The sequence below is a fragment of the Botrytis deweyae genome (genome assembly GCF_014898535.1).
Source record: "Botrytis deweyae strain B1 chromosome Unknown BDEW_025, whole genome shotgun sequence".
NCBI classification, from domain to species: Eukaryota; Fungi; Ascomycota; class Leotiomycetes; order Helotiales; family Sclerotiniaceae; genus Botrytis; species Botrytis deweyae.
This window is the reverse complement of record NW_024066232.1, coordinates 284,069-294,567: the sequence shown is the minus strand read 5'-3', so window position 1 is coordinate 294,567 and position 10,499 is coordinate 284,069. Positions and strand designations below refer to the sequence as shown.

Here is a 10,499-nt window from a genome sequence, read left to right as displayed (position 1 = left end):
TCTTGACCTGCCTATTCTTCAAGTTGAAGGACTCCTTCCTCTCTCATAATCCAGGAGAGGCGGGGAGGGGAGTACTCAATCGCTAGTTTCCATCGAATCGATGTTATGGCAAAACAGATTATATTCATACACTTCCTTTCATATAAAACAGTTTTAGCTTCTTCTCTTTGGTGAAGGAATATCTTGATGTAAATCGCAGTGGAAAGACAGAATATGCATTTCTCCATCGATTATGCATAGTTTGTAGCTGTGATGAATATCATATCATATCATGTATATCACGCTTCATTACCTCGCGACTAGCTTGTTCTAGGCATGTCAGTCTTTATTTTATTTTATTTTATCATACTGGAGATGAAATAAAGATATCCCTTGAGGATAAATCTCTTTCCTTTTAGCTTTCTGGTGTCGGGATGTTTGTTTAATCTCTATGATTGATACGTATGCTCTAGTATGTCATCGTAACTGTAATTGTAACAGTAATCATCTCAGATACTAAAGTGTATTCTAAGAATCGAGACATTGTCTATAGAGTAGAATGTAGCAGTGTGGGGCGCTGATTTATACAAGCGTTTAGCGAGTTTTTTTTCGGAATAGAGTTTTGATTCTAGGATGTTGAATGGGCGTGTGGAATAGTATCTATTACTCTTATTGATTATCTGGAAATGGGAATGAGGAAGATTGGAAGGAAGTTAGGTCTCTCTGATTAGAGTTGCCAATTGATCATCTTTCCTAGTTGCTCATCACTTCCTATTTATCAATTTGGAATTCTCGGTCAATTGAACTGATCGATTTAAGTTAATATAGTGATTCAATAAGATGTATACACATAATAACACTCCAGATTTCTCTCGCAAGCAAAAACCCTTTCTCTCCGCCAAAACTTTAAAGCTAATACTATGAAAAGAGAGAAAGTAACATGACTTCGCTATTATTAAATTCAAAAATCGTTTTTCTAAGTAATGAATTAAAGGGTGGCGATCACATAGTCAGTTCAAGTTCTTACGATGTCAGTTAATCTCGTTAGTAATGAAAGTATATATAAATTAATTCGAAATCTGTAACTCTACATCTATCTAATTGCTCGTGGGAAAATTAGACTGTTATTCGAATAGAATTTTATTCTTGTTGAGATGATTGTACTATCGTGTTGAATTCTAATCTAGAGGGGAGAATCGAGTCTGTATCCAGAGTGAGTGTATCTGTATATCTAGGGCCTGTTCTGAGTGTGATTCATTTTCTTCATTTTCTTCCTGTTCTTTTGGAAAGAAGTGTAGTGGATAGATGCATGTATGGATGAAACTGATGATTTGATTTATTCTCAACTTTCATGTGGGAATGGGAGATATGGTATGTAGAATATGAATTTTATTGTCTAGTTTAAGGAATGCGTTTAACAAAACTATCCTCAAACCCCCATCAATAGTTTGAGGATAGTTTTATGGGTGGGTATAAAAAGTAGATTCCATGGATGCTGAAAAGGATATCTTTCTTGGAACATACGGCTTTTGGTAGATCGGATTAGTGATAATTATGGAAAATAGATTGTTATATTCTGAGTATTTCTTGTATGTTAGTTATACTTTGCCTAATGATATAGCGAAACTGAAACTGAAGCCTTTGATTTGATAGATTCAGATTTTTCGATAAAAGATTCAGCGGTGTCTGATTCAGAAGACGAAGATCTGAGAAGCGATGCTGATTTTTTGATCTATTGAATTCAAAAACAGATAATTCTTATACTATGAAGTTTACAAAGTTCAATCGATTACTCTTATATCTTAGAAATCGAAGCTATTTACTTTCAAGACTTACTAGTTTTAGTCTATTGACTTTGAAATCTATCTCAAAATTGTAGAGTCTAGTCTATAGAATTAGAAATCTATACTCTTATTAAAGAATTTAGTCTCCCTTTTATTATGAAATGAAGTATATATTAAATTCAAGGTATATAAGAGTAAAACAGATAGTATTCTTAGAGTATAATAGTAATATATCGTAGATTTAAAATTATAAATATCAATACGATTTTCTAAATTTCAAATCTAAAACATATAAATTCTAGTACTTTAATAACTCTTTAGTAGTACGTCGATTAGCTAGTATCTATCGCTGTATATATTATTGATTCTTATATACAAGATCTTATATTATATAATCTTAATATCAATCATAGTCATAATATCATATACTAATTACATCACTGAGTCGCTATCGTGGCTCAGATTATAATAAAGTAATAATACGTAGTAAATGTTATTATGAATAGACTCATCTAGTTGTTATTTTCGGCTATTAATCCCTACTGGCATCGATCGTATACGTAGGTACCTGTTAATCTCTTTACTTATACTATATAAACAAGGGTATTTACTTCAAAGGAATGACTTCGATACAATAACTACTGTATTAAAGGGATTTAGGCGAATGCGAAAGAGACTAGCTCTTTCAGTAGTGCCTATATAAGGCCTACTACTTTCCTACATAGCTAGCTCTTTAGATAGAATACAATTAGACATTTAGGACCTACGAATACGTGGGTGCTACGTCTTCCGTATCCTTCTCGAACCAACATATACATCCTCCTAATATCTCCTCAACATAGTCGTCGCTATACTATTCCAAGTCAGTAATGTATGTCAAAAGCGGAGTGAAAGATCTGTAGGATCTTCTGGTCGGGTATGCTAAAAATAGAAATTTGACAAAGTGTATTCGGAAATTTGTGGTCTGCACCCAACTAGAGGCTGGAATTTCGTATTTTCTGGCCTCAATATACAGCACGTGCCAACTGCTATCATACTGAGGCCGATTTGAATCATTTGGCCAAAACCCCAAAAATAGAATTTTGCCTGAGCTTAAATCGTATTTAGAATTTAGTAGTGTGCTTTTATACAAAACATTTAATTCAGTACACAATTTCAAGGGAATTGATAAAATAAAAAGAAAAGAAGTATTACTATTAATTAGAATTTAAAGAATCGATTGATATATTTCTTTCTAGATTATCTCAAAAACTGAAATTTATATTCAATTTCAAAGTATTCTCAAAATTTAAATAATAATTAACTTTCAATACTAAAGCTTTTATTCTTTAAATATCATTATATTAATTATAAATTTCAAATTTTGAGTTATTTCAAAAAATTTTTTATCAATCGATTTCTTGAATTCTAATCAATAGTTATATTTCTTTCCTATTCATTTTATCAATTTCTTTAAAATTGTATACTAAATCAAAGAAATTTTATATTATTAAAGAGATTAATTGAGGCTTGATTAGTCATACGATTTAAGTAAAATAAGCTTGAGATAAACTCGATAAAAAATTCTTACTAAACTTTAGATAAAAAACTCTTACTAAACTTGCTTGCTTATCTTACTTATCCTAAAAGTGGTCTATACATTATAAGAAAAATTATTCGAAAATAAATTTTAAATATTAATATACTTCTTATAGAAAATTTCGAAATGTTTTCTAAAAATATATAAATAAAGCTAACCCTAAGAGCTATTCAATGATATAATTTATTCTATAAAAAATCTTTGATAAGATTGAATTCTATCTTTCTTTATAAGATTTCTATAAATACACCATATAGATTCTGAAATTTCTTTTTTCATTAAGCGAAAATCTATTTTTAGAGTTTTGACTAAATGATTCAAATCGGTCTCAGTAATCAGCTAAAACTCATTTTCACACTAAGTTATTATATTTTTAAATACTAAAGTCTTTATAATTTATAGATAAAATTCTTTCAAAATTTATTTTTATAGAGTCTTTATAATGAAATTTGATATTTTCAACATTTTAAAATCCTCAGAAATTTATATTATGAACATTTATATGATTGAATTGATTTTAGATATCCTCGATCAGCGCCGAGGACTACACTCCGTGGAAAAAGCAAGAATCATTTTCTCGAGCTTGTGTGTCCAACCAGGACAATCAATCAGATTTTCTCAAAATTTTGATCACAGTCTATATTGAAAAGATTTAATGCTTACAATAGAACTTAAGTGTCTTAAGACTTTAAGGCAATGTTTCTAGAGATTTTTTGGACATGCCCCATGCTTTGCTGTTGGAAATCTCTATGATCTTGAAGACCTGCTAATAATAGCATCAATTCCCGAGGTCATTAATATCAGGGAATACGTACACCCCCGGACGGCGGGGTCGGTAGAGACCGCTTTCATAGCATCTACCACGAGGGTCCTTCCGAATTTTTCCTGTCCGCTTACTCGTTCTCCTCACGTGATAAGTCTCATGTTAAAAAAAAAGTTGATACTTTGTAGCTCAAGCAGCCACTTGGTTTGTTGGTTTGTGGTATATATAGTATGATGAGGGATTAAGATGGAGTATATATTTCACATTCCAATCTACTTTGCTATATTGAAAGACACTTCATCTCTACTGTCAAAAGCTATTATCTCATACCAAACATTAACTACTAAACATCTACACAATCACCATGTCAGTCTCTAGTCAGCTTGTGCCATTAAGGGTCACAATTAGCCCTAGTAATAGTCACTACATTTACTTTCCTGCCGAAAAAGACCACAATGGCAGAGACGTAAGACGACTTATAATTTTCAGGGAGTCGAAGGTTGAATATGTAAACGCTGATCAAGTTAAACCACAAGATAGCGAGAAAGTCAAATGCTATATCAAAGTCGGCACTAAATCCAAGGATTTCATCAATGAATCGACAAAAGAGGGAAAATATCTTTCTGAAAAGCACAATGTAAGTATCATCTAATATTCAGAGAGGATCACTGTGAAGTTTGCCTACTAATCTTTTGTTATATAGCCTAAGAATAAAATGAATCGCGTAATGGATGTTTGGGCGTCGAAAGGCTGGGTTTTTGATGCTGACGGCAGACCTCTGCCATCTTCTCTCCCAGCTCCATCTGAACAGTCAAGGACCAATACTGACGCGCCGAAAGATCCTAAAGAGAAGAAAAAGCTCTTTGGTAATACTCTCCCACCTCTAACAAAAGAACAAATAGCCAAATGGGAGGCGTCAGGAAAAGCTAAAGATAGTACAAGCATCTCTAGTAATCTCCCAACTTCGTCTAAACCGACAAACGACAATAGAAAAAGAAAGGACAAAAAGGTGGGACCCTTTTTGGTGTCAGATAGTGAGTCCGATGCCGATTCTTCATTGGTCTCGCAAAAACCTACGTATCCAAAGTCTGCAGTAGATAGCAAAACGAAAAAGGTGAAGGCAGAAGAAAGAACAGCACAGGGAAAACAGCCAATCAGGAATGAGATATCAAATAAAGCTGGAGATAGTAGAAGAGTCCCCAATCCTCTCTCAACTTCATCTAAACCAATGGACGCCAGTGCCTCTAGACGGGGACATTTCGAGGTGTTAGATAGTGACTCCGATGAGTCTTTATTCGTCTCACAAAGAAACCCCACGCATTCAAAGTCTGCAGCAGGTGACCAGACGAGAAAGGCGCCCAAGAATCCTTTAGCGAAGAAATTGTTTCCATCGGACGAAGAAGATAATTCCGCATCTTTAGAATCGCGCCCTAAGTCAAAAGCCACAGGAGGCAAAACTATAGAACCTCCTAAGCCTGCCAAGAAGACGACGACGAATCCTGATCTAGCGGGCGACAAGTCCAAAAGAAGAGAGGGAGGTGGAAGAACAAAGCCCGAGAGTGTTAGAGCGACTGAAGAATCGAGTCGTGGAACCGCAAAGAGGCGTGATGATCGTAGTCTAAGCAGAAGCAGACCTGCTAAGAAGCCTGAAGTCCAGCGACAAGGCGAAGACAGTTCCTGCACTTCCTCTGGTCCACCCAAAAAAGCAGCAGTAAGGCAAGGAGTAGCAGTAAGGAAAGCAAGCACGAGCACTGGTAAAAGTAGTTCATCCAGAACACGCACTGGCAATGAGCTTGCATCAAACACAGGCGTATATTACAAGTCTAAGGGTGAATACACCTCGGGGAGAAAAACTTGGTCTGATGAAGAGATTGACCCAAACAGACCACCAACAGAAAAGGAGCTACAAGACATGGAGCTAGAAGATGCGGAAAAGATGTGGAAAAAGAAGCATGGAACAGTGCTTTAGTAAAATCGAGCTCGGATTACATAGAAACAAATGGACGGGATAAAAATCGACGGTCATGGTGGGATAATAGGTAGGGAAGCAAATATATAGAAAGGAAATCAACAAGTATACTGGGGTCACTTGAATTATAACAAATTGAAAACAAATTCCATACAGCATATAGAAGAATGTAATATCCACATTGTGCTATATACTCGGTACTCCCGAGGTCTTCCTTGACAGATCTGACTATTTTCAGCCTTATGGCGTTTACAAAGTACCTCATTTCCCTTGCGCAGGGTTACGGATCTCAGCAGCCAACAGAGTATCCTCAAGAGCTAATATCTTTGTACTCTCTACAAATGTAGATTAAAACAGCAATTGTTGCTCAAAAAATGTATTTTGGTGAGCTTTCTTGATGACAAGCAATACGATCTCTAACTAAAGATGATTGCGAAAGAGCATCGAGAAGCGTTTGAAAAATCTAGAGTTAAGAGTCGGCACTTGCAGAAGGGAGGTTTATTCAAAAGTGTATAACCATACACGTCAAGATTGAATTTGCAAATCCGAAATTTTTCCTCTAAATAATGATTAGATAACCTCTAACCTACCAAGACACACATTGAAAGTCAAAAGCCTTCACTTCTTTGAATCTCCTAATAACATTGTTAGAAAGGCACGTGCATATACATTAGCAATAGCTTATCAGCTTAATAGCGTAATCTTACGCTTTCCAAGGTTATAGATTACTCTTAGCATACTACAATACTAGGATTACATATACTTGATTTATATACAACAAACGTACAGTTCAGATATAAGTAAGGCGTAATACATCCGATCTAAAACCTCAATTCGCAATATATTATCACGCTGTACCAACGATTCTAAATAAATATTGGTATCAATAAGCAATGAGACATTGGGAAATAGAAGCTTTCGATACAGCAAGTCCAGAATTCGAGGGAGGGAAGATGCCTCCAGAGACGAGTTTTGCTTGGAATTGTGATAGATGAAGTATGTTGTAGCTACCTACAGAGCTACTTTTTAGGTCTTGTGTATAATGCGAGGAGGAGGTATTGGAATGTGGGATCGATATCGTCATATAGATAGTTATTCACCAGAAGTACAAAAATCGAGAGCAAAAATCGACTGAAATTTTTCTCGATACTGTGATATTTGGTGCTGTTCGAGATACAAATGAGATTTGCACTAAGGATGTGGGGAAATAAACGCGAGGTTTTCCCAATCCCTTTTCATCTGCTTTCTTCCTCATGTCGAAACATCTGCTATTTCATAGTACTCTTCAACCTCCGCGTTCCCCCGGTGAAGCGGAATCAACTATTTGATAACAGTCACTACTATGCAGCATTCAAGATCTCAGCAAGCTTCACACCCTAATTGCTAATCTATTAGATGGTCAATAGCAAATCTCATTAAGTAATCTATGAATGGATTGGCTTACCATAGAACGTTTCATCATCGAAAAGTGATTACCCTCGGCCGGAACACCCTCACATCTTGCAAGAGCTCTTCCCAACCAAGAGACCCATCACCGAGTCTATTGTCCAAGAACCAATTCACTATTCTCTGCTCTTCAGGCAAAACGTCTGGTCTAGGTATTTTATTCTGCGTATCCAATCCCTCTCTCGCCAGGAATAGCATAGCGGATGGTATCTTTCTGCCTGGTAACTTGCTCACTTGGTACCTTGACAACTGTTGATTTGCCAGCGTAGAATGATCATTTTTTCCTCTTCTCTTTTCTTGAATCTCTGCCGAATTAGTCGCGCGGACTTCGATGATTGAATCTAAAAAGTCCACTAGAGCTTTTGGAAGCGAGGTTGAGAAGGTGGGACATGCAGTATCAATTATGAATAGCTTCTCAACCTCATTGTCGTCTTCGAAAAGCTGTCGTACAATCTCATAGGCTACCACACCGCCGATAGAGTACCTTCCGATCAGGTTATGGCCTTCGGGCTGCTTCTGCTTGATTTCTGCTACGTAAATAGCAGCGAGCTCCTCAAGTGTTGGCGGTTGTCTCGGATCGGGTTTAATTATTGTGAAGGGAATATCAAGCGCATAGACAGACACATTCTCAACAGCAACCAATGACGGCTTTAGGCCTCTAAATAAAGCTCCAGAACCGAATCTACCAGGGACAAGGAATAATTTTCGATTTCCTGAAGCCAAATTCGTACGGTGCAAAAGCATGGAGGTCGCTTTAGCAGGACAAGGGTCCTCGGTATCGGTAAGCATGCCGCAAATGACTCGAAAGCCTCGGGACTCCCGACTTATTCCATCGGATCAGTCAACGTGGGAGAATCCAGCAGCTTGCATATCTCGTTCCCAGGCCCAGATACTTTGCATTGCGTAGCAACGACCATCATCAAATGACCACCATCCGTCTAGCAAGCCCCATACTAAATCCAACCAAGCTAACTTCTGGGTTCCTTCAAGTAACACCACACAAGCAACATTAGGACACAATAGCTTGTGAATATTGCTTAGACTGCACCTTAACTCGCGTGTCGCATGCACGCAATTGGTTGACACTACAATATGATAGCGTCCTCACAACTCCTCTAGGGGAGTCTCCTTGATCTTGAGTTTCATAAACTTCATACATTTGACATCCTTAAACGTTGTTTTCATAGCGCGTGCGACTAGCGACGTCGAGATATCGGTGAAAGTGTAAGATACATAAAGGGGAGTCCAATGGCTTTTAAGAATGGAACAAGGTGCTTAGTGGTGCCCCCGGTACCAGCACCTACTTCGAGGATATGTAAAGGCTCATGTTCAAAACTCCGACAGCGAATGATTGCCGAAACAAAATCGCAAAGTACGTTCACAGCAGCGAGTGCATCTGGCGTGCTGAAATTAAAGTCATAAATGGGGCTACGGCCTTTTTCATTACCGTATAAGAAAGAGATGGGATTAACGTCACCAGTGAAACAATCTGCCAATTGAGGACCCGCAAGACCTATAATTCTGTTCATTGGTAAGTAATAAGGGAAGTCTGAAATGAGCTTGGTACTCAATCCCTTGGCAGACATGGCTTTATTGACAAAGTCTTTGGCAGCGGAGCCACATACGACTTCATCTCCTATTTTCTTGACGACTCCTGCCTCTTCCAAGATTTCCCAGAGCCGTAGAATCTCTCTTCAATACTTACCAAGTGTGAGTTTTACCGCGGGAAGTTTCTCTCCCTGGCGAAATTGTCTGATAGGACAGCCAAGTTTCTCAAAACCTTCTATGATGAAGGCTGTGACAGTCTTCAGCTGCTCTGGGTATACCTTATCCCAGTAACCGAAGTAATTGGTGGTCTTAGCATGAATATCGAAGCTGTGACGAATATCCTGAAAAGCCACATGTACAGAAGCAGCGGTCTACTTGGTCGAAGTCGTTCCCTCTTTGTTTTCAGTCAGTTTTATTTCCGTGTAAAAAGCCGCTGCGCCATCACCACTTGAATCTGGACTTGCTGGCAAAGATTTTGACGGACTAGTTATTGGAGTCTGCACTGAATCAACATCCGATGCACCAGGAATCAAAGTAAAGATAGATGCCACATCGACTATTGAAGCGAATTCTGTCGTTAATATGTCGACCCCAGATGCTTCATTCAACTTGCTGATAATCTCTGTTGCAACAAGAGAATCGGCGCCTAGGTTGTCAAGATTTGAATCCATCTCCATTTCTGCAATTGGCACGTCGAGAGATTCACTCAGAATCTTGAAGACAACCTTGTTCCAGTCTGAAAATGCATCATTTGTTGTCTCGAAAGTGGAGACTGGACTTTGTTTCTCGTCACTATCACTACCGGTATCAGCAATGTGGTCACCAACTCGTGAGGAGAGCAGACCACATAAAGATGCGACATCGGTTAATCTTTCAAAATCACCAGTTAAGATATCAATTCTGAATTTGTCTAAGATTATGGCCTGGATTTCTGAGTTCACCAGTGAGTCGGTTCGGTACCAAGCTCATCTAGCGTGACCTGTTTCGTAATCATCGAACCGGAACTTCTAGGCTGATCCATTACTTAGTCGCGGCTTCATATACTTCATCCTGAGCCTCTGTGGCATATAGAATGTGAACAGCAATAGTGTCAAGTGTTGAGAGGGGGGCTATTTCCATGGGATCTCTGACATCTACAATTTCATAGCCCTCACCAACAAGCTGTTTTGGTACGTGAACAAGGTTTCATCTGGCTGCCCGTTGCCGGTAAGGAAGATCACTGTTCCAAAGCTAAGCGGTTCCTCCTTAAAAACGCTGGGACCAGGCGACCCTGTGGTTTGAGTTGTTGGCGTTCATGACCGCTTGCTTCCTCTGAGTCCAGTGGTCTCGGTGATAAACATAACCTGCTACCAACATTTATCAAATTCTAGAACGTGAGGAAAGTAAGTGGAACGTTGCGAATGTTCAGAATATTATCATCCCCGTGTTTCA

At 38.0% G+C, this 10,499-nt stretch overlaps 3 protein-coding genes across 3 annotated transcripts; 1 reads left to right on the top strand and 2 right to left on the bottom strand.

Annotated features, from left to right (window-relative positions):
- Positions 1–4,390: 4,390 nt before the first annotated feature.
- Positions 4,391–6,230, top strand: EAE98_009012 (uncharacterized protein). Its single transcript, XM_038956633.1, has 2 exons — positions 4,391–4,742; positions 4,809–6,230. Exons 1-2 carry the CDS (start codon positions 4,470–4,472, stop codon positions 6,072–6,074), a joined length of 1,539 nt encoding a protein of 512 aa, XP_038807003.1. The 5' UTR covers positions 4,391–4,469; the 3' UTR covers positions 6,075–6,230.
- A 1,302-nt stretch (positions 6,231–7,532) lies between these two features.
- EAE98_009011 (uncharacterized protein) lies at positions 7,533–8,309 on the bottom strand (the record flags this gene model as incomplete). The annotated part of the gene is made up of 1 exon (XM_038956632.1): positions 7,533–8,309. One exon carries the CDS (start codon positions 8,307–8,309, stop codon positions 7,533–7,535), a length of 777 nt encoding a protein of 258 aa, XP_038807002.1.
- Positions 8,310–8,716: 407 nt separating this feature from the next.
- Positions 8,717–10,187, bottom strand: EAE98_009010 (uncharacterized protein; the record flags this gene model as incomplete). Its single annotated transcript, XM_038956631.1, is given in 4 exon segments — positions 8,717–9,210; positions 9,226–9,395; positions 9,444–9,968; positions 10,093–10,187. The coding sequence occupies 4 exon segments, from the start codon at positions 10,185–10,187 to the stop codon at positions 8,717–8,719; spliced, it is 1,284 nt and encodes a 427-aa protein (XP_038807001.1).
- Between the last annotated feature and the right edge of the window lie 312 nt (positions 10,188–10,499).